The 20,547-nt window shown below is 68.2% G+C and overlaps 8 protein-coding genes across 8 annotated transcripts in view; 5 read left to right on the top strand and 3 right to left on the bottom strand.

The window, feature by feature from the left end:
• Positions 1–970, top strand: part of FA09DRAFT_294825 (Metallo-dependent phosphatase) — a gene marked incomplete at both ends in the record, with an annotated part of 2,385 nt that extends 1,415 nt beyond the window's left edge. The window contains 5 exons of the mRNA XM_025740091.1: positions 23–97; positions 180–389; positions 456–517; positions 607–812; positions 906–970. Of these exons, the coding sequence (XP_025600129.1) occupies positions 23–97; positions 180–389; positions 456–517; positions 607–812; positions 906–970 (618 nt within the window). The remainder of the gene's footprint in view (positions 1–22; positions 98–179; positions 390–455; positions 518–606; positions 813–905) is intronic.
• Positions 971–1,529: 559 nt separating this feature from the next.
• On the bottom strand, positions 1,530–3,901 carry FA09DRAFT_294792 (hypothetical protein; the record flags this gene model as incomplete). The annotated part of the gene is made up of 7 exons (XM_025740090.1): positions 1,530–2,093; positions 2,162–2,484; positions 2,556–2,738; positions 2,825–3,000; positions 3,079–3,170; positions 3,236–3,717; positions 3,784–3,901. 7 exons carry the CDS (start codon positions 3,899–3,901, stop codon positions 1,530–1,532), a joined length of 1,938 nt encoding a protein of 645 aa, XP_025600128.1.
• Positions 3,902–4,747: 846 nt separating this feature from the next.
• FA09DRAFT_337333 (hypothetical protein) lies at positions 4,748–5,665 on the top strand (the record flags this gene model as incomplete). Its single annotated transcript, XM_025743984.1, has 1 exon — positions 4,748–5,665. One exon carries the CDS (start codon positions 4,748–4,750, stop codon positions 5,663–5,665), a length of 918 nt encoding a protein of 305 aa, XP_025600127.1.
• A 281-nt stretch (positions 5,666–5,946) lies between these two features.
• FA09DRAFT_294892 (hypothetical protein) lies at positions 5,947–6,346 on the bottom strand (the record flags this gene model as incomplete). Its single annotated transcript, XM_025740094.1, has 2 exons — positions 5,947–6,101; positions 6,178–6,346. Coding segments are annotated over 2 exons (324 nt in total), but the record flags the coding sequence as incomplete, so codon positions are not given.
• Positions 6,347–6,359: 13 nt separating this feature from the next.
• FA09DRAFT_221993 (hypothetical protein) lies at positions 6,360–7,324 on the top strand. Its single transcript, XM_025739556.1, has 2 exons — positions 6,360–6,709; positions 6,775–7,324. Exons 1-2 carry the CDS (start codon positions 6,573–6,575, stop codon positions 7,100–7,102), a joined length of 465 nt encoding a protein of 154 aa, XP_025600125.1. The 5' UTR covers positions 6,360–6,572; the 3' UTR covers positions 7,103–7,324.
• Positions 7,276–9,054, bottom strand: FA09DRAFT_221860 (RNA helicase). Its single transcript, XM_025739555.1, has 3 exons — positions 8,733–9,054; positions 8,368–8,661; positions 7,276–8,294 (listed from the first exon to the last, which is right to left on the bottom strand). Exons 1-3 carry the CDS (start codon positions 8,924–8,926, stop codon positions 7,547–7,549), a joined length of 1,236 nt encoding a protein of 411 aa, XP_025600124.1. The 5' UTR covers positions 8,927–9,054; the 3' UTR covers positions 7,276–7,546.
• Positions 9,055–10,408: 1,354 nt separating this feature from the next.
• FA09DRAFT_345412 (hypothetical protein) lies at positions 10,409–14,032 on the top strand. The gene is made up of 4 exons (XM_025744694.1): positions 10,409–10,845; positions 11,020–11,169; positions 11,230–11,686; positions 11,750–14,032. Exons 1-4 carry the CDS (start codon positions 10,566–10,568, stop codon positions 13,899–13,901), a joined length of 3,039 nt encoding a protein of 1,012 aa, XP_025600123.1. The 5' UTR covers positions 10,409–10,565; the 3' UTR covers positions 13,902–14,032.
• A 2,568-nt stretch (positions 14,033–16,600) lies between these two features.
• Positions 16,601–20,328, top strand: FA09DRAFT_221737 (hypothetical protein). The gene is made up of 4 exons (XM_025739554.1): positions 16,601–16,949; positions 17,011–18,283; positions 18,332–19,723; positions 19,904–20,328. Exons 1-4 carry the CDS (start codon positions 16,863–16,865, stop codon positions 20,215–20,217), a joined length of 3,066 nt encoding a protein of 1,021 aa, XP_025600122.1. The 5' UTR covers positions 16,601–16,862; the 3' UTR covers positions 20,218–20,328.
• The last annotated feature ends 219 nt before the right edge of the window (positions 20,329–20,547 follow it).

Raw genomic sequence — 20,547 nt, 5'->3', positions numbered from 1 at the left:
CCACTTGCCCCCCACAGACGAGTGCCAGCACAAATACGGCAATGCCAACGTGTGGAAGGCGTGCTGCCAGGTCTTCGACTATCTCAATCTCGCTGCTGTGCGTGCTTGCTCTCCGCTCGCTGGCGGCCTGGCCATTGCGCATGCTCGTCTGACATGGCGCGTCCCTCGCGCGCGCGCAGATCATCGACGGCCGCGTCCTCTGCGTGCACGGCGGCCTCTCGCCCGACGTGCGCACGCTCGACCAGATCCGCATCATTGCGCGCGCCCAGGAGGTGCCGCACGAAGGCGCCTTCTGCGACTTGATGTGGAGCGACCCGGACGACATTGAGACGTGGAATGTCAGCCCGCGCGGCGCGGGCTGGCTCTTTGGCGCGACGGTCACCAAGGAGGTGAGTTTGAGAGAGAGTGGAGAGATGGAGGTGGTGACAGAGGCTGACCTCTACTGCTGCGCGTAGTTCAACCAGATCAACGGCCTCGACCTGATAGCGCGGGCGCATCAACTCGTGCAAGAAGGCTAGTGAGTTATGGGCTCTGCTCCTTCCTTTGCCTGCTCTCCCCCCACATACTGACGGGCTTTTCCCCCTTGTGTGCGCGCACCACACCCAGCAAACTGATGCACGACAATGCCATCGTGACGGTGTGGTCGGCGCCCAACTACTGCTATCGTTGCGGCAACGTGGCCTCCATCTTCCGCGTCGACGACCTGCTGGCGCCCGGGCGCGCCGCGCAGCTGCTGCCCGACGAGGAGCACGGCGCAGAGGCCAACGGCGGCGGCGGCGTCGGAAGGGATCACTTTCGCATCTTCGAGGCGGGTGAGTTGGAGTTGCCGCGCGGCGCCGCGCGCGCCCCCGATGGCGATGCCGAGCCCCCCTTGCTGACTGCGCTTTCCTCGCCCCCCCCGGCAGTGCCCGATCAAGATCGCACAACACCAGCACGCATGAACCTCACGTCTGCGCAATATTTCCTCTAGCGAGCCTCTCTCACAACACACACATCCAGCCGCGGGCCGTGCATTGCTGCCACTTTCATCTCGTCATCCTTCGTTTGCCTCGTGTCACGGCTGCTGCGCACAGTGAAGCTCTGTGTGTCTAGAGGCCAGTCCACGCCAGCACAACATCGCACGACTCGCTGCCGGACTTGCCATACAGGCCGCACACGGGCATCGGCGTCAATGCTGGCGGAGACGGACGCGAGCCTGCAGAGCAAGAGAGCAGCCCGTTCACTGCCGCTTGCACTGCCGAGAGAGGCACAATCAGCCGAGAGAGAGAGCATAGCAGGCTGGGAGCCGCTCACCTTCGCTCCAGGCGATGTCGGCGCGATAGAGAACGCGCACCGAGGGTGCGGCGGTAAAGACTTTTGGCAGAGCACTGTCCTTTGGAATGAGGGCATACTTGCTCGTGGCCGGCGTAAGGTTCATGAACGCGAGGCCAAAGGATGCCGTTCCACCGCGGGCCGAGATGTAGCAGTAGGTCACGTCGAGGCCGCTGAGCAACCTGATGGAGCCTGCTCGTGTGCGACATCAGCTCCTCTCACAATGTGAAGAGAGACGGCAGGAGCTCACCTCCCCCACGGACTGGCCCTGGCTCCTCCTCGTCATCGTCGTCGTCATCGTAGCCGAATTTATCGGCGTCCTCGTCGGGAGCAGCGTCATGCGATCTGGTCCCGTCGTGGCCGGTCAGCTGCCACTCTACGCACGCTCCTCGTGGCAGTGCCTTGTGCGGGAGAAATGCGAAGACTGTTGGCATCTGGTCTACAGCGAAGTCTGCGCCCAGCCACTGCGCATTCCAGCTCGGCTCATGCTCCTCGTCATTCTCATCGCCTCGCACGAAGGGGTCTTGCTCTTGCCATGCGTCGCGTGCCGCTTCCAGTCGTCTGCCGGCCTGAGCCTCTGCGCCAGGAGCAGGACTCTCAAGCCAGCAAATGCAGCCCTCGATCCAGCCACGCTGCGTGGCGGCTCTCATCTCCAACGCTACGTGGAAGACACGGCGTGCGTGTTGAAGCGAGAGGGCAATTTGTGTTGCCTCATCATCGGCCAGCTCGAGAGTCGTGGGCACGAGGCCGATTTGGCCCGCGATGAAGATGCGTCCGTCGGCCTGGCGTCGGCCATGGAGTCAGCTTGACGAGGTGAAGCAGCAGCAGCAGCAGAGATGCATGGGCTCACTTTGACGGCCTGACTGTACGGTCCGATATTTGCAGCCGCCCAGTAACTCCGTCCCTGGACGTGCGTCACTCTGCGCTCCCTATTCGGTTTCCCCTGCGGGACTCCATCCGCATAGCGCACTCCATCATCCATCGCCACCGCATCGATCGTGACGCGCGCGCCTCCCGGCACGTCGTCCAGGGCAATGCACGCGCGGCTCGGCGGATCGCTGCCGAAGAGACGGGCGTAGAGGGCGTTGAGGGGCGCAAAGTCGGCCTGCGAGGCGAGGGAGAGGTTGAGGTGTGCCAGATGCGCGAGGGAGAGGTGATGCGCTGCTAGTGCATCTAAAGATGACCGCAATGTCAACGCGTAGCGAAAGAGGCCCCCGGGGGGAGGGGGCATGCCATGGACGCACCGGAAAGACGAGCAAAGGCGGAGCAGACTTCCTCTTCGAACGACAGGGAGCCAGAAGCCGAGCCGCAGCAGCTGGCAGTGACGTTGCCCACTGCCACCCACGCGCCTCGCTGCGCCACCGTCATGCCGCTCGGCGCTGTGGCTGAGTCGGGAGCTGCCTGGCTCAACTGCACGTTCTCGGGCACTGAGCTCTCGAGAGCTATGGAGACGCCGAAGCAAGCAATGAGCAGCTTAGAGGGGCTATGCTGAGGCGAAGAACGCATGACTTACCGGCTGCGGCAGCGGCACGAGTGCTCTCTCCAAGCCAGTCCAGCATGGGCGGCACTTTGACGTCCGCCAGCGTCGTGGCGCCCGCCTCCTTGTCCTCCAGATGTGCGCGCTTGACACGCAGGTAGGAGACGCTGGCAAAGCTGCTGTCTGCATGCAGCACCGTCTCCACTTCGTCCCTTCACATGCGCACTTGTGAGCTGGGGGAGCGAAAGTAGGGTAGACAAGGCGAAAGGCCCGCGGGGGTTTACGCTTACAGGATGATGCGTTTCTTGAAGAGCGGACAGTCGAGTGTCAGTGTCTCGTACTCGCCGCCCTCGCCGCAGATATGGCTGCCGTAGCGATCGTTCTGTGCGTGTGCCTCAATGGTCAACTCCTGTTTTCCTCTCGCCACCAGGGCCTGGCGGGACTCACCAGCCTCTCCAGCGTCGGGCGTACCTGCGCCAACGTCTTGCCCAGATGTCTCTCATCCAGGCCAATGCCCGCCACCTTGATGAGCACGGCGCGCACATCCGCCTCGCACATCTCCCGCAGCAGCTCGCGCTGGTCGCGCTGCCACAGGTACGCCAGCGGCAAGAGGCGCATGCCGCTGCGCAGGCACACGTGCTCGACGCGCACGCGCTGGTAGTTGCTCAGAATCGCCCCGACCGAGACGGCCTCTGCGTCGGGATGCGCGCGCTTGACTTGCTGCAGCAGCAGCAGCAGGTCCTCCGTCTCGTCTGCTGCGCCTTCGCTCGAGGAGCCGCTCGCAGAGGGCAGGCGAGAGCCGTACGAGGAAGACTGGTTCAGCGCACTGCCGGCGATGACGTGGCGGTAGAGCGGCACGTCGAGTGCCTGCGCCACGAGATGCACCGCATCGTGCCCGACGGTCTGATACATGTACGAATCGAGCTCATCTTGCGAGTCATCGCGCAGTCAGCAAAGAGATGGGCGCAGCGCCGCGCAGCTGTGCACCCACGCACCCTTGCCGGCGGGCGGCGCGAGCGTGGCGACGGCGACGAGGGTGTGGCCCTGCTTGGCGGCATGGCAGAGGTTGTAGCAGCTGTCCTTGCCGCCGGAGAGGAGGCCGACGACCTTCATGCCGCCTGCTTGCTTGCTTGCCGCCGCACGTGTCTTGAGGGGCTGGAGGTGGTGGAGAAGAGGCCGCACGGCCGCCGAGCGGCGCGTGCCTCGGCTCCTCGAAAATGATCCGCGGGCTTTGCGCGCCTTCTCCTGGCGCTGCGCTGACTCGGCTCTACACTCTCCGATTTCCGCCCTGCCAACCCCCTGGCCAGCCCAAGGACCCACTCAGCCGCGCCATGGCGTGCACTGCCGCAGCGCCTTTGCGTGCTGAGGGACATCTCCGGCCACTCTGCACTGGCGGATCCGAGCGCTGCAACTGCCGCGCGGCTGGCAAGCGCGCGAGGGACGACGTCACTCAGGGGAGCGCTCAACAACGCAGCAGCAGCGCACCGCGTGGTACACGCGCCGGCGCCAAGCCACTACCGCAGCCGCGCAAGCGCCCATCTGGCATCGAGTGGGACGACCGCATGGACCGCAGCGGGAGGCACGCTAGCACGGCACAGCATGCAGATCTGGCAGCGCATCGCAGGCGCACTTGGCCGCACGTGCGGGGTGCGGCAGCCCCCCGCGAGGAGACACGAGGGAGCGCCCCCATGACGCCGCGCGCGATCTGCGTGCCTGCATCTGAGCGTCCAGTCGAGGCTCGAGCACGGCACCGCCAGCTGTGCTCTGTGGGTGTGCACCGCTGCGCTGCAGAGGCGAGTCAGAGTGAAGCAGCGCTCGCAGAGAAAGGCATATAAGGACACCCTCTCGGCCCGTCCCTTGCTCCACGCCCTCACCCGACTCTCGACGCTCGCGCAGCAGCCCAGCGGCCCCAAGCAACCGCACCAGCCTCTGCCTCTCCAACACCGCCTGCCTCAAGCCATGGCCGCCGCCGCCACGCGCACGGGGGCCGCGCCGCCCACGTCGACGGCGGCGTGCAACCGCGGCACGATCCAGCGGCTGCTCAACTCGACGTACATGCCCTCCGACTTCGCCTGCGGCCACTGCGGGCCCTCGCCCGCCGTCATCCAGGGCGCCTGCTGCGCCGGCGAGCTCTTCAACGGCACGCTCCTCGCGCCCGCCGCGCTCGCCGGCCTGACGTTCTGCACGCCCGCCGCCAACATCTCGCGCGGCTCGGCCTTCGCCGCGTGCGTGTACGGCGCGCAGGGCAGCCAGGAAAGCCTGCCCGGCTACTCGTCGGCCTTCTGTGCGCCGCGCGTCGAGGGCGACTCGGCCGACGTCGACCCCTTCGCCTCGTCGATGGTCAGCAGCGACAATGACGCGAACAACGAGGACATGCCCACGAACTCGAGCGTCACCGCGCCCATCATCATCAACGGCTCGACGTGCAACGCGACGACGATCACCCGGCTGCTCGCCTCCTCCTACGCGCCCTCCGACTTCCTCTGCGGCTTCTGCGGTCCCACTCCCGCGGCCGTCGGGCCGGCCTGCTGCGCCTCTGAGCTGTACAACGGCACGCTCGTCGCGCCCAGCGAGCTGTACGGCCTCAGCTACTGCGCCGCCACCAACGCCACGCGCACGCAGCCGGCGTCGTGGGCCGACTGCGTGCGCGGCGTGCAGCAGGACCTGCCCGCCACGGCCTACTTCTGCGCGCCGCGCGGCTCCAGCGATCCGTTTGCCTCGACGACCGGCGGCAGCAACAGCAACAGCAATGGCTCGGCTCCGTTCGGCTCGACGAACAAGCCCGATGCCGCCGCCGCCTCGGCCCGGCCGGCGCTCAAGAACTTCTTCGCCGTCGCCGTCGTGGGCGCGCTGCTCGCCTCGTCCCTCTCCCTCTAGGTGCCTCGCTTTTGCTCCGCTCCACACTCTCGCGCACTCGCAAGGCAAAGGCTGACGCTGGGACTGTGTTTCTATTATGTACGAACAGACAAGCGAGGGGGGAACGGGACGAGCGAGTGACAAGAGAGAGAGAGAGAGGACGAAGGGAAGGGCTCGGTGCGCGGACACGAGGCGCGGAAGAGGCGAGGAGCTTTTGATGGGGGCGGGCATGTGCGCATGGTGAACGGGAAAGGGACGGTGGCGAAGCTGGCCGGGCTCTCGAAGAGCCAGGCAGCAGCTGCTTACCAGCGACCACCGCCGCCGCCGCCACCGTATGCGTTGGCGCCACTGCCGCCGTAGCCGCCACGGCCACCTCCGCCACCACGGCCGCCGCGGAAGCCGCCGCCGCGTCCGCCGCCGCCACGGCCGCCGTACGAGGCCATCTCCTCCACCTCCGCTGTGATCAATCACATCTCTGCGTCAGCCAGCCTGCCCGGGGGAAGCTTCCGTCTCCGTGGTGTGTGCCAACTCACGAGGAATCTCCTGCTTGGCCTCGCGCAGAATGCCGACGAGATCGCGCGCCGACTTGGCGTCGTTGGTCGTGAAGAAGGTGATGGCGGTGCCCTTCGCGCCGGCGCGGCCCGTGCGGCCAATCTGGTGCACGTAGTCCTCCGTGTTCGTCGGGAAGTCGTAGTTCAGAACTGTGGGGCGCGCGAGAGAGGCAGCGTGAGTGGTTGGAGGCGTGGAAGAGCCAAGAGAGACACTCACCGTAGCCGATGTCCTTGACGTCTGTTAGGGAGAGAGATCAGTAGCACAGGCGCGGCGGAGATGGAGAGGCGACGGCGAGCGAGCGTGGACGACGGCGAATCGGACGCGAGGCGCGGCGGCGAAGAGGTGCAACAACGATTGCATTGCGAGGAGGTGGCAAATGCAATCGTCGAGCAGAGAGATGAGGGAGAAGGGGAGAAAAGGGGCAGATGGTGAGCAGCCGGGCCAGAGGCAACGAGAAGGGAGAGAGAGGGAGTGGGGGGGAAAGAGAGAGGGCGAGGCATCGCGCACGGCGCAGCTGCACAAGTCCTCGAAGCACCCCACAGGGGCCGAGCGGACATGCGACAGCTGCGCCTTGCGAGGGAGACACCCCGCCCTGCTTCTTTTTGGATGTGCGAGAGGGAGGAGAGAGCCAGCGACGAGGCCCGCACGCAAAGGTCGGCGTGCGAGCCTGGTGGATGGGCAGATTGCGTTAGACAGACGCGCATGCGCGAGCGAGCGCGACACGCTGCCAATCCGAGAGGGATGGGCAAGCGTGTGCGCGATCGCTTGGCGCGTCGCAGGCGGAGGGCAGGCAGATGCACCTTCGTGAAGGAGCTCTGCCGGCCGGCGTTGCCCACGACGCGCCAGAAGGGAGGAAAGGGGCGCTCTGGCGCGGGCGGACCACGATGCAACGAGATGTCGCCGTGAGGCGACTGAATCTCGCCTGGTGGTGGTGGGTGCACCCGCGCGTTGCTTCCGCTTGTGGAAGAGTAAGATCTAGGCGCAGTCGGCGATCGGCGGGCCCACGGCGCTCGTTGCGAACGACCGTGGCGCCAATCGGCTGCTGGCGGCGTACGCACATGGGGCAGAGCGCAGTGTCTCTTGCGCGTGCGCGAAAGGTCGGCGCACTGGCAAGAGACGGGCGCGCTGCCACTTGTGCGGGGAGCGCAGGCAGCTGCTGCGACGAGCAGCAGCGGCCGGCGCTCGTGGCCTAGACCTTACTCACCTCCCGGCTTGCTCGACGCCTCGGGGGAAGGCGCCAGCAAGCTCTGCGCGTAGGACTCTGTCTCGCTCTCGAGCACAACCAAAAACGAAGCCAAAGAGGGGGAGGCGACGAAGGAGAAAGAGGAAGAGGGAGAGGAGGCGGAGCAGCTACGTACCGAGACCGCGACTTGCGACTGCCGTGGCGACCATGATGGGGCTGCGGCCGCTCTTGAACTCGGCGAGCACCCAGTCGCGCTCCTGCTGCTGCTTGTCGCCGTGGATGGCGAGCGCGGGCCAGCCGTCTTGGCGCAGGTACTTTGTGAGGTCGTCGGCGACGCGCTTCGTGCCGGTGAAGATGAGCACCTTTGCATTCTCCTGCGAAATGTGGTCGAGGTGCTTGATGAGACGGCCGCGCTTCTCAAAGTCGGTGCACACCTCGATGACCTGCTTGACGTTGTGGTTGGCCGCGAGCTCGATGGAGCCGATGTTGACCTGGATGAAGTTGTTGAGGAAGTCGTTGGCGAGACGCTGCACCTCCTTGGGCCACGTGGCGGAGAACATGCACGTCTGCTTGTCGGGGCGGATCTGGCTGAGAATCTTGCGGATCTGCGGCTCGAAGCCCATGTCGAGCATGCGGTCCGCCTCGTCCATGACGAGGTAGGTGACGCGGCGCAGGTTCAGCTTGCCCGCCTCGAGCATGTCGATCAGCCGGCCGGGCGTCGCAATGACAATCTCGGCGCCGCGCTGCAGGTCGCGGATCTGCGGGCCCTTGGGCACGCCGCCGTACACGGCGCAGTTGCGGATGCGCGACGAGCCGCCGAAGCGCGCGCACTCCTGCTGGATCTGCACGGCCAGCTCGCGCGTCGGCGCGAGAATCAGCGCAATCGGGCCGTCGCCGGGCGCGAGCAGCGCCTGACTGTGGGAAGGGGAAAGGGAGTGTCAGCAGAGCGGCGGCAGAGCAAGTCGCCTAAGCGCATCTGTGCACGCACGCGTTGATGTGCACCATGGCGGGCAGGGCAAAGCCGATCGTCTTGCCGGAGCCCGTCTCGGCGATGGCGACAATGTCGCGGCCCTGCAGCGCCACGGGCCACGCCTGCGCCTGGATGGCCGACGGCTCGGTGAAGCCCATCTTGCGGATCTCGGACATGATGTAGTCGGGGAAGCCGGCCTCGTCGAACGACTGCACCGGCTTGGGGATGTTCTGGCCCTGGATCGACATCTGCTTGGCCGTGCGGAACTCCTGCACCTCGCGGTCCGAGCGCGCCGTCACGCGCTTGTCCTCGCTGCGAAATGTGTGCGTCAGCAGGATTGTGAGGCACGCACACACACACACACACACGCTGCCGCGACTCACACGTAGAAGTTCTTCTCGAAGTGCGAGAGCGTGCCGGCAGTCCAGTCGATCTTGTTCAGACCGGCACCGAGCGCGCCCATGCGGTCGCCGCCGCCGAAGCCGCCGCCCGCGCCGCCGCCGTAGCCGCCGCCGCCGTAGCCACCGGCGCCTGCAAAAGGAATGAGAAGGGATGAGCACAGGCACGACGCTGGCATGCGAGCACAGGCACAACACTCACCGCCGCCGTAGCCACCGCCACCGTAGCCGCCGGCTCCGCCGCCGTAGCCGCCCGCGCCGCCGCCGCCGTAGCCGCCGCTGTAGCCGCCAGAGTAGCCGTAGCTGTGGGGTCAGCCATCGGTGCGCGCGAGCGGAGAGAGGTGGTCGCAGAGATGTACGTGCGGAGAGCGAAGAGCGGGTTCGGAGCGACATCGACGAGGGATGATGCAGTTGATGCGCGGAGAGGAGATGCGAGATGGGAATGAGAGGGTGGGGAGCATACTCGTCAGAGCGCAGGCCTCGACATGAACAGAGCAGAGGCGGAAGAACAAGCGACACGCCGCAAGAGGGAAGCGAAGAAGGGAAAGCGCAAGAGGGGCGCAGCGCACTGCACGCGGTTGCGATGGCAGAAGGGAAGAGGAGCCGCGGCCACTCACCCGCCCGAGGCGCCGCCGTAGCCGCCGCCGCCGCCGCCGTAGCCGTAGGACATGCTGATGCTTTGTGTGTGAGAGGTGACGAGGGTGAGAGTCAGGTGTGCGTCAAGGACGAGTCGTGGATGAGCCGGGAAAAGGGGGGTGTGGGTGAGGAGGGGACAAGGTGCAGCGCTGGACTTTCACCAACATGGCGCGCCGCGCGTCGCGCGGCCGAGCCTGGAGCGCTGCTGCGCTGCTGATGCCGGCGTCGCGCGGCGGACGCTCTGCGACGACGGCGCCGGCGCAGCGCGGCAGCGACCTCATCAGCGGCCGCGCCGCAGAGACAGGCGACGTGCCCGCCCTCAGGTCCTGTCCGGCCGCCCCGCTGCCGCCACCGGCGAAAATTCGGCCTCGGCCGAGCGGCTGCCCTGCTCCCACGGGTGGCGGCCGGCGCATCACGTGCGCCAGCCCCTCGCTGTCTCCCGCCGCGCCGCGCTCGCGTGAGCTCGCCGCCGCCAGAAGCAGCTCGAAGGACTTGCCTTGCAAGGGCAGACGGGGGCGAGAAGGGCTCAAGCAGCTTGTCACCGTCCTCTTGGACATGCCGAGGCCGCTGAGCAACGTGTGTCGCTATCAGGCAGCGTCTTCGAGGCGCTCGCACGCCATGAGCGGGCTGGAGGCGCGACGCGGCGGCGCGCGCGGCGCGCCGTCCTCGTCCGCGAGGCTATCTATGGGGCATAAGCGGCTCTTCGCAGCCGCTTGTTGTTTGTGCGAGAGGTGGCAGTGGCACATGCCATCGCATTGGTGGCCACGACAAGACAGCATGGCGGGGCCTGTGTCCTCTCAGCGTGCTGGCGATCCTGTGCTGCATCTGATGGCGCGGCGCGCGGAGTCGGGCTCGGCGGAGCTGCAGGCGCGGCGCAGCGCAGCGAGAACGTCGCCGCTGGCGTGCATCGCGCGCTCGAGCGCGGCCACAGAGCCATCGGCCGCTGCGCTGGCGTCGCCGAGCTCGAGTCGCCTGCGCTGCACGGCTTCTTCTCACCCACCAGCCCCGCATCTCGCGCCGCCGTCCCTCCTGTCCCTTTGCCTCTCTCTCTCTCTCGCTCTCTCGCTCGCGCTCTCGTCTGTCCTGTTCCTGGCTGCCCGACTCGACTCGTCCGTCCCGTGCCCCGTGCTCCTCTCACCGCTGCTGCGCTGTCCCGCGCCCCAGCTCCCCTTCCCTCCCCACATGTCCGCACCCACCTCTGCCGCGCCGCCCACGGCGCCACGCCGCGGCGGCTATGCCCGTCGCGGCGCGGCGCCTCGCTCTGCGGCCGCACAAGCCCCCGCCGCGGCCTCGGCCGCGCAGCCCGACGACACGGAGGAGGTGCGCGCGCTGCGGCACAAGTACGGCGACAAGCTGGCGCTGCTGCGCGAGCTCTTCGCCGAGTGGACCGACGAGGACCTGCTCTTTGCGCTGCAGGAGAGTGCCGGCGAGCTCGAGCTGGCCGTCGGCCGGATCAGCGAGGGTGAGTGCGGCGGGCGGCGGTGGGCGCAGCGTGGGCGGCAAGGCGCACCGTGGGCGCAGTCGGCGCAGCAGGCGCAGCATGCACGCAACTGCGGCGACCGTGGCCCACCAGGCTGCGTGCGACAACGCGCTGCCACGCTGCTGCTGCGCACACGTCGCTGACTCTTCCCCCCAGGCCACGCCGAGCAGTTCTCGTCGGTCAAGTCCAAGAAGCAGACCAAGAAGGAGGCCGTCGGCTCCGGCGTCGCCAGCCCCGCGCCGGCACCGGCCCTCACGGGTGCGCCGGCCGTGCGTGGTGCGCTGCGTGGTGCGCCGCGCGGTGCCGGTGAGTGATCGCAGCGACATGCTGCCCTTGCCTGCTCCGTGCTGACCTCTTGTCCTCCAGCCGCAGTGCGTGGAGCTCGTGGAGGCGCTCGCGGCGGCATGCGCGGTGGTCTGGGCGGCCGTGGCGGCGGCATTGCGCCGCAGGCAAACGGCCACATTGCACCGGCGGCCGCAGCGAGCGTGGCGCCGACGACGACGCAGCCGACGAGCACGGGCACGAGCTGGGCACAGGCCATTGCTGCGGCACAGAAGAAGCCGGCCGCTGCCGCTCCCGCCGCTGAGGCCTCCAACGAGGCAGGCTCCTCGGCGGCTGCGGCGGACGCCGCTGCATCGGCACCCGGCGGCTGGGGCGACGACACCGAGGGTCTGTCGTCGAGCGCAGCGCCCGCAAAGCAGGCCGAGAAGGCCGCGCCGGCTGAGGAGGCCGCTGCGCCCGCCAAGAGCGAGGCGCCGGCAGTCAAGATGCCGGCTGCGGCAAGTGCAGCGCCCGCAACGAGGACTTGGGCACAGATCGCTCGGTGAGTCCGCACTGCGCCAGCTGCCCAGTGCGGGCATGCATCTGACTGGCGCTTCTGCTGCAGGCCCGCCGAGAAGCCAAAGCCAGCACCCGCGCCGGCGCCGGTCGCCGCGCCTGCTGCGCCCGCCGCCTCTGCGCCCGCGCCAGAGGTGCAAGAGTCTGTGGAGCAGGCCAGCTGGTCGATCGAGGAGCCGGCAAAGCAGGAGGAGGCTGCTCCCGCTGCCGAGGCCTCCGTGCCGGAGCCCGAGCCTGCCGCCGAGGAGCCTGCAGCTCAGGCTCCTGCGCCCGAGCCGGCGGCCGAGGAGCCCGCGTCCGTCGCTGCGTCCGAGTCCGCCGAGCCCGCCGCTGCTGCGCCCTCTGCGCCTGCCGCGACTGCCGAGTCGGCGGCCTCTGCCGTGCCGGCGCACCTCGGCGGAGCGGCCGCGTCGTCGAAGCAGCCGTCGTTCGGCCGCTCGGGCTTCAGCCAGCGCGCCGTGCAGCGCTCCAAGCAGGAGCAGGCCGTCGTGATGCCGGGCGACCGCTCCAACCTCGACAGCCTCGGCATGCAGTTTGGCAACATCAACTTCCTCGGCGGCGAGGACGAGGCCAACGGCGCCGACACGTCCATCGAGGCTGCCGCACCCGCCGCTGAGCCTACGCCCGCCGCAGCGGCGCCCGAGCCGACGCCTGCACCCGCTGCTGCGCCTCAGTCGCCGCCGCAGGCCAGCATTGCGCAGCAGGCCTCGTCGTCGCCCGTTGCGCAGCGCACGCAGCAGCCGCAGGCACAGCCGCAGCAGCACCAGCAGCAGGCCGCCGACCGCTTCGGTGCGCCGCAGCAGGCTGCCGCTGCCCCGCAGGCGCCGTCGCAGCCGCAGCAGGCGCCGCAGGATGCGTTTGGCCAGCATCAGGCGTACGGAGGCTTCAAGTCGGACGCCTTCTCCTCGCCGGCGCACGGCTTCGCGCAGCAGGCTCAGCAGCAGCACGCCTACGGCCAGTCTGCACAGCAGCAGGCTCAGCCGCAGCAGCAGCACGACCAGTACAGCGCCTTCAACGCCGCCTCGCAGCAGGCACAGCCGCAGCAGCAGCAGGGCGGCAACCAGTTCCAGGACTACGGCATGTACGGCGGCCTCGATGCGCAGCGCCTGGCCTCCTTCTACGGCGGCTACGACCAGCAGTCGGCCAACAGCGCGTTTGGCGCGCGTGCCGGCGAGGACCGCTCGCAGCAGCAGCAGCAGCAGCAGCAGCAGCAGCAGAGCTCGGCGCCCTCGGAGCAGGGCGCGCAGCAGGCGCAGCCGCAGTCGCAGCAGGCACCCACGGGCCCTGCGGGCCTGCAGCAGCAGCAGGCGCCGGCGCCGGCGCAGCAGCAGCAGTTCCCCGGCGTCATGCCGTACTACTATCCGCACCACTACTACCTGCCCAACCAGTTCCAGCACTACGCGCAGCCCACGGCGGGCTACCAGTACCTCTACGGCGCACAGCCGCAGCAGCAGCAGGCGCAGCAGCAGCACGCGAGCAAGCCCGGCACTCCGGCCAGCATGCAGTCGCCGTACTCGGGCCCGGAGAGCGCCTACGGCTCGCAGGCACAGTACGGCCAGTCGCCGGCTCCGTCGAACCTCGGCGGCGCAGCGGCCTCGTACGATGCGCAGGGCTTCGGCCAGCAGCGCGGCGCCATCCCCGGCATGCCCAACCTTGGCGGCGCCAACTCGGCCGCGGCGTCCGACTACTCGAAGATCTACGGCGGCGCCTCTGCCGGCGGCATCCCGGGCCTCGGCGGCTTCCTGGGCCAGGGCGCCGGCAGCGGCGCTCCGCCTTCGCAGCCGGCTGCCTCCAACGGCGCAAGCAACGGCGCCAGCGGCACGCCGCAGCAGCAAAAGGCCACTGCCGGCGGGCAGCAGCAGGCGCAGCAGGCGCAGGGCGGCATGGACGCCTACCGCGGCTACGACTCTTCCAAGTCGGCCTCGGCGCAGCAGGGCGCCGGCGCTGCGGGCTCGCAGCAGCAGGGTGCAGCTCAAGGCCGCCAGGGCGCGCCGCACCAGCAGGGCGCGCAGCATGCGACGCCGCAGCAGCAGCACATGCAGCAGGCGCAGGCGCACCAGCAGCAGCACCAGCAGCAGCACCAGCAGCAGCAGCAGTACTACCAGCAGCAGCAGTACGGCGCCTACGGCCACCAGCCGAGCGCCTCGGCCTCGTACGGCGCCTACCCCGCCTACGGCAGCCGGCAGTACTGGGGCCAGTGAGCGCTGCTCGCATGCTCTTGGCCTAAGCTAGGATCGTCGGCGTGCCCCGAGTGTGCGACTTGCCTCGTGCGGACGATCCAAGCCAGCCCCATCTGTCATGACTGCTCCCCCCTGCAGCCCGCGGGGCGATGAATGAAACTCCCACCCCTTCTTGACAGCCAACGCTCGGTCCTTGTGTTTGTGTCGCGTGTGTTCGCGCGTGTGACGGTGTGATGGATGGAGCTGCCTGTGTGTCGAGTCTGGGTTGCTCCGGGATGCTCGGCCGGCGTGCGTCTGTCTGCCTCTGCCTGCTCGCAAGTCAAGGAAGAGGCCGAGCTTGGCTTGCGCGACGCACGAACTGGCCCTCGTGCCTCACCGTGCAAGTCTTGCAGTATAGCCGCTCGCCGGCATGGCTATTCGATGTCGCTCTGTGGTCTGCTCCCTGCAGTTGCCGTAGAGCGAGCTCAGCATGGGGGTTGGATGACAAGAAGTTTTAGTCTGTGAGCGAGGCTGAATGTCGAAAGCAGCCACGGCTGGCCGGCCAACGCGTCGCGTCGAGAGCGCCGCTCGAGCCGAGCGCGCCCTCTCTGCGCCAGTTTTGGACGAGCGCCGCCGCTGTCGACGCTGCGCGACGCATGCATGTGTAAGCTTGATTGTGAGGCAAAAGGCTTGATTCTCAGCTCGGCCGAAAGCAGCCAGGAGACGGGACGGCTGCGTCGGCACCCTGAAGGAAGGGCAGCCGCGAGGACGCGGCGACGCCGACGGGCGTGGGAACAGGCGGCGCGCAGCACGAGAGCAGTGTCTCCGCGCCGCTCTGCCATCGGGTCGAGCGCGCCCGCCAGAGCCCTCACAGCCTGAGCTGGCCCTCGGCGCAGCCAGCACAGCGCCACAGCTGCTCTCGTCTCCCATCTTCATCGTCGCCCCCCCTTGCCTGCACGGCGGCTCCAGCGTGCCTGTCCCACCTGGCGCGCGCCTGGCGCAAGCCAGCTCGTCTCGCTTCCGCCGCACTCCTGCCGTGTCGTGCGCCGCTCTGGCGCACCGATCCACCTCACGCCCAGGCAGCCGGCACAGCGCCTTGGCGCTGAGCGCGCGCCACGATGGACGCGCTCGTCGAGCACCTGCTCGCCGACATTGCCGTCGAGGGCGAGCGTGGTGAGTGCCGCCCCTCGGCCCGTACCTTGAAGCCCGGATGCGCGCCTCCACCCTCTGCATGGGCACTGCGCAGGCTGGCGCGACTGTTCGACTCCCGCTCGGGACGGGGAAGGGGCACATTTGCACTGCGCTCAGGGGGCTGCGAAGGAGGAGTGGCGGCGCGTCCAGCGCGGCGCAAGTGCCGTGGCACTCCCCATGGACCGTGCCAGCGCTCGCAAGGGCACCGCAAAGGCTAGCCATGCACACCACAGCTGACACTCGCGTGTGTGTGCCTTTGCAGGCATGCCGCTGCCGGCGCTCGAGGCATCGCTGCGCTCGTTCGAGGAGGCGCGCGCGGCCGCCGCGGCGCGGCCCGCCCAGATGGTCGACGAGGCATACACCAACTACGTCTGGCGCCAGCTGCGGCAGCGGCGCGACGTGTGCGTCGGTGCGGCCGTCGAGCCGGAGCAGCAGGCGCTCAAGATGCTGGCCAGCGGTAAGCTGCACGAGGGCATGATGGACGTCAAGCTCTCGGCTGCCGTGGCGCCCGCCGCGGCTGCTGCGCCGCCGCCGCCGCCGCCGCCGCCGCCGAAGGGCAAAAAGGCACCGCGCCCGCCGGCCATCATCGGCACGGTCGATGTGGATGACAAGGGCACGACGCTCGACATTGCCGAGCTCAAGACGCAGCACGGCGACGCGCTGCGCTTCACGCTCGACCGCAAGTCGCTGTACACACGCCTTTGGGGCTCGGTGCGTGCTTCTTTGCACTTGGGCAACGATGCAGGGCAACTGACGCTCGGCGCCGCACAGGACGACTGCCCGCCGCTCACCTGGGCCGTCGTGCAGCTGACGATGCGTGCGCGCGAGGAAGGCATCACCTTCCAGGAGGTCGGCAAGCTCATCCACGGCGGCCAGGCGGTGATGGACAGCAAGACGGTGTTCCATCACTTCAAGAAGCCGCTGCAGAAGGAGACTGTGCTCAAGTACTCTACGCTCATACAGGTGAAGAAGGACCGCCCCGCTGCTGGCTCGGCAATGGTGGCCGCCGCTGGCTCGGCAGTGGTGGCGAGCCGCTTCAAGGAGCAGTGTGCGGCGTATCTCGCTGCGACACAGGGCACGACCATGGCGGCACCGCGTGCGACGCGCACAAGCAACGAGGGCGAAGATGAGGATGCACAGGCGGCAGACGAGGAGGACACGGAGACGACAGACGTCGTGGCGCTGCTGGCTGCCGAGCCGTACAAGCTGGGCAAGCACGAGCGAGAGCGCCTCGAGGCTGAGCTGGAGGAGGAAGCCGAGGACGAGCCAGAGGAAGACGCCGATGTGAAAGGCAACATCGTGGCTCGAGCGCAAGCACCCGTGGTGAAGGTGGAACACGACGTCGAGGGCGTCATGGGCTACGCGCCCCTCCCGCCGGCGCTCACCAAGCTCCTCCTCACGCGCCTCGACCTGCTGCGCCGGCGCATCGCGCGTCTCTGCGAAGTCTCTACGGGCGGCCTGCTGCTGCGCGCCCGCCTGACAGAGCGTCTGGTAAGAGCTTACTCCCGTGCGATTTGAGCTTGGCTTGTTGTGCTGACGGTCTGCGTGTACAACCAGGGCCTGCGCGGCAGGCCCAGCCGTCGTGCCGCCGGCGCAGCGTGGCGCGTGCTGGTCAGCAGAGGCCTGCTCGAGCTCGTCAATGCCCACATCAAGAAGAAGGACGCGGAGTCGACTGCCTCAGTGGACGTGGAGCTGTGCCTGCGCCTCACGCCCGCCGGCGAAGCATGGCTGGCCGACGAGCGCCGCGGCGCAGACGAACGCGCCAACGAGCAGGTCGCCAAGCGCCTCGCTGCCGAGCTCGAGCGCCACCGCATGCGCTCCATTGCCGTCGAAGTGCCGTTTGAGCGCCAGATGCTCGAGGTGATCTGTGCTGCAGGCACGCGCGGCACGACGCTGCTGGTGCGTCTTTCGTCCGCAGGAGGCCTCTTGATGCCCTAGCTGACTCTCTTTCGAACTGCAGGAGCTCAAGAAGCACTTTGGCACAGACTCGCCGGCGAAGCAGCGTTCACTTGCTGCGCTGCTGCTGCAGATGCAGGTGTCGGGCCGCGCGTCGGCGTACGACGACACGACGCTCATCGCCGCCACGGACCAGGGCAGCGGGCGGACCAAGGAGCTGCGCTACTGGTCGCGTCCGGCGCATCTTGCGCTGATGCGGTCGAATGCGCTCTTCGATGATGAGACGCAGGCGAAGTTCGTCGAGCCACAGGCGCTGCATGACTTCACGAATGCCACGCCGGTGCAGGAGTGGACGGACGTCGAGGAACGCATCGCAGCCGTTCGCGTCATACAGCGCGCCAACCTCGGCAGCGTAGCCCAGCACCGCCCGGCCTCGGAGAAGAAGTCGAAGAAGGCGCGCGTCAACCCCATCGACCCAGTCACTGGCGTCGCGAAGCGTGGCCGGCCGCGCAAGACGCCCGCGGAGAAGGCGTCGACGTCGCGCGGCAGCGCGGAGAAGCAGGCCAAGAAGGACGCCACGGCCGCGGCCAAGGCGGCAAAGAAGGAGCCCAAGAAGCTAGGACGCCCAAAGAAGGTGCCGGACCCGAACGTGCCGCCGCCGGAGCCGAAGAAGAAAGGCAGGCCGCGCAAGCCGGACTCGGAGCTGTCGAAGGCCGCACTGGCGAGACGCAAGCGGCAGGAGAAGGCGGATGCTGCCGCTGCTGCTGCTGGGCAGGCGCCTGAGGACGAGCAGGCCGAAGAGGAGGAGGAGGCGGACTCTACGATGGCGGCTCAGGCTGGACCGTCGTCTGCTGGACCCTCGCGCGAGGCAGCGCCCGTCGAGCAGCCTGCGGCACCCGCTGCCGCCGACGTGCCTGACGAGGAACAGGCTGGTGATGCCGCCGAGGCGCCGCCGCCGCCAGCCAAGCGCACCTCACGCGCACGTACGAAGGAGGAGCCGCAGGAGCGCAGCAGCAAGCGAGCTCGCCGCTCCAAGCTGGCGCCGGCCGAGGAGGAGGCGGCGGCGGCGGCGGTGGCCAACGACCCTGTGCCGCAGATCGCGAGCACAAGCGGTGCTCGCGATGTTGAGATGCCGCCGGTCGAGGCACCGGCTCAGCCCGTCGACGGGCCGTCTCAGTCTGCCGAGGCTGCTGCGAGCACCGACGAAGGCGCACCAGTGCCGTCCGACGAAGCGTCTGCCGATGCGGAGCTGCCAGCCTCTGCTGCGGACGCGCCTGCGACTCCGGCGCGGCGAAACGGCACGGCCAAAGCGCGCAAGAGCCAGTCAGCTGCCCCGGGTGAGTGCGCCGCGAGACGACCTCGTGCTGTGGCTGACCTCTCCGCAGCCAATTTCGCCAAGCGCCGCCGCGCTCTGCTGCTCGCCACGTTCCTGGAGCAGCACAAGTTCATCTCGGCCATTCGCGCCGCTGGCGTGCTGCGCAACTTCCTCATCGAGCGCGGCGATGACGACTTCACGATGTTCGACGACACCAAGACGCGGCGCTCGACGTTTCAGTACCTCGAGGAGCGCGGCACGGCGAAGAGCGTGACGCTGGCGATCAAGCAGGAAGGCGTCGACAGCCCCCAACAGAAGGTCTACTACCACGCAAGCACGTCCGATGACGAACTGGCCGCGTACGCGAAGGAGTTCTTGCGCAAGGGCCTCGGCGCTCCCGCGCAGCAGCACGCGCTCGACGAGGACGTCGACGAGATCGACCGTCCGGCGGGCATGCCGAGGCGCCAGCGCCAGGTCGACCCGTTCCACAACGTCGACAACGAAGATCTGCTGCGCGATCCGCAGTACCGCAAGCAATTCGACGACGAGGTGACGTGCAGCCAGCCGCAGGGCTACCTTTCCGGCGGCATGGCGCGCCTGAAGCAGCTGCACCTGGCCGTGATGGGCATCTTCGAGGCGGACAACAGCGTCGCGGACGGCGACGAGATCGACGCCGCGCTCGTCTCGCACGCCGAGGGCGTCATCGATGTGGAGCAGCTGCGCCTGGCCTCGCTGCCGGTCAGAGAACTGCTCAAGCTCGTGCCTTCCGAGCCGAGCCCGCAGCTGACCGCAGTGGCCGAATCTGCGGACGAGAAGGCCCGCACGGCCGCACAGCTCGGCGGCGAGATCGAGGAGTGGGCGCGCCGCGACTCCAGCCGCAAGGCCTTCGATGCGCTGCTGCGCGATCTCCAGCTGCTCGATCTTGCGCAGCCGGTGCGCATGCACAAGGACAAAGCGGTTGCGCTGCCTGCCGGCGAGCAGCCAGAGTCGAAGCTGTGGCAGTTCCACCGCAGCGATCGCCGCCTGGTCGGCTTCGTCAAGGCGACGTCCGCGCCGCAGCTGCTCCCCAGTCCCAAGCCGCTCAGCACCGTCATAGAGGCACGCCGCTTCTGGACGCTCATCAGAGGCGCCCCCGAGGTGGTGGCGGAGAACGCCGACGCTGACGCTGACGATGCTGACCCCGAGATCGTGGAGCTTGCGCGACGCATGCGCAAGAATCACGCCTGGTCGCGCAACTATCAGCTCTCGCCGCTGCAGACGCGCTTCCTCGCGCGCTTCGACGCAGAGATGGTCGCCGAGCAGATGCCGGAGCAGCGTCTGCGCAACATCGCCGAGGTTGCCCGCGTGCCGCTACATGTCGCAGTGGAGTGGTACAGCAAGAAGGCCGGCATGCAGCCGCTCGACGAGTCGCACCCGCTCTTCGATGCGCGCAGCAGCAAGCGCGCAAAGACCGGACCCGACGGCACCGTCGTTGCCGCCGTCAAGAAGAGCCGTGCCATGCTCACCAAGCAGCGCGATGAGCGACGCGAGCGCACCGAGCAGTGGGATGCGAAAGTCGCACAATGTCTCGCCGCCGCGGGTGTGCCGCCCGACGACCCGCAGCACGAGCTGCTCACGCTTACGCTGTACACATCGAGCATGCACGGCTCGTGGATCAAGGGCACGGGCGACGTGCAGCTCGACTCGCTTGCGCAGATCATCGACGCCGCCCGAGAGGCGCCGGTCACCGTCAAGGGCGAAGGTGCGGCGAGACGCCAGTCGGAGGCACAGGCGAAGGCTGCGCGCAAGCGCGCCGCACGTGCCATGCGTCAGGCAGAGGCAAAGGCGGCCAGGGAGAGAGCTGGCGGCAGTGAGTCGCCTGCGAGCGGTCTGCGGTGCTGCACTAGGCTGACGATGTGCAGAGCGCAAGCGCGTCGTTCGCTCGAATGTCGCCTGGACGCCTGCGCGCGACGATGACCTGCGCGACGCGGTGGCAGTCATCCGCGTGCGCGACGTCGAGCGTGGCAATAAGCCCAATGGGCGCCAGCAGATGACGGCGCTGCAGCAGCTCTTCCCCGGGCACCAGATGCAGAACATCTCGACCCGCCTGCGCTTCCTGGCCAAGATGGTCGGCGAAGAGGCTTACATGGACGAGCTGCAGAACCAGTGGGCGTTGGTGTATCAGCGCCTGCGCGCCGATGGCGTCCTCAAAGACCAGGACTCGAGCAGCGCCGATGCGTTCGACTTGCCGCAGCACGTCCGGCTGCTGCAGGCCACAGTCAACAAGGCGAACGTGTATAGCAACAT

The sequence above is a fragment of the Tilletiopsis washingtonensis genome, assembly GCF_003144115.1.
Source record: "Tilletiopsis washingtonensis strain MCA 4186 unplaced genomic scaffold FA09scaffold_5, whole genome shotgun sequence".
Lineage (NCBI taxonomy): Eukaryota > Fungi > Basidiomycota > Exobasidiomycetes > Entylomatales > Tilletiopsis > Tilletiopsis washingtonensis.
Note: the sequence above shows the minus strand (reverse complement) of the source record. Positions and strands in the feature narration are given on the sequence as shown.

Excerpts from the sequence above, each read along its gene's own strand:
- FA09DRAFT_221860 (XM_025739555.1), bottom strand. The coding sequence starts at position 8,926 with ATGCCAGCGTCGTGCCTGTGCTCATCCCTTCTCATTCCTTTTGCAGGC. Across the intron at positions 8,662-8,732 it reads TTCGAGAAGAACTTCTACGT|CGAGGACAAGCGCGTGACGG; the intron begins GTGAGTCGCGGC and ends CACATTTCGCAG. Across the intron at positions 8,295-8,367 it reads GCCATGGTGCACATCAACGC|TCAGGCGCTGCTCGCGCCCG; the intron begins GTGCGTGCACAG and ends CCCTTCCCACAG.
- FA09DRAFT_221993 (XM_025739556.1), top strand. The coding sequence starts at position 6,573 with ATGCAATCGTCGAGCAGAGAGATGAGGGAGAAGGGGAGAAAAGGGGCA. Across the intron at positions 6,710-6,774 it reads GAGGCATCGCGCACGGCGCA|GGAGACACCCCGCCCTGCTT; the intron begins GCTGCACAAGTC and ends GCGCCTTGCGAG.
- FA09DRAFT_345412 (XM_025744694.1), top strand. The coding sequence starts at position 10,566 with ATGTCCGCACCCACCTCTGCCGCGCCGCCCACGGCGCCACGCCGCGGC. Across the intron at positions 10,846-11,019 it reads CGTCGGCCGGATCAGCGAGG|GCCACGCCGAGCAGTTCTCG; the intron begins GTGAGTGCGGCG and ends TCTTCCCCCCAG. Across the intron at positions 11,687-11,749 it reads ACTTGGGCACAGATCGCTCG|GCCCGCCGAGAAGCCAAAGC; the intron begins GTGAGTCCGCAC and ends CTTCTGCTGCAG.
- FA09DRAFT_221737 (XM_025739554.1), top strand. The coding sequence starts at position 16,863 with ATGCGCTCCATTGCCGTCGAAGTGCCGTTTGAGCGCCAGATGCTCGAG. Across the intron at positions 18,284-18,331 it reads GAGCCAGTCAGCTGCCCCGG|CCAATTTCGCCAAGCGCCGC; the intron begins GTGAGTGCGCCG and ends ACCTCTCCGCAG. Across the intron at positions 19,724-19,903 it reads CGCAAAGACCGGACCCGACG|ACGGCTCGTGGATCAAGGGC; the intron begins GCACCGTCGTTG and ends CATCGAGCATGC.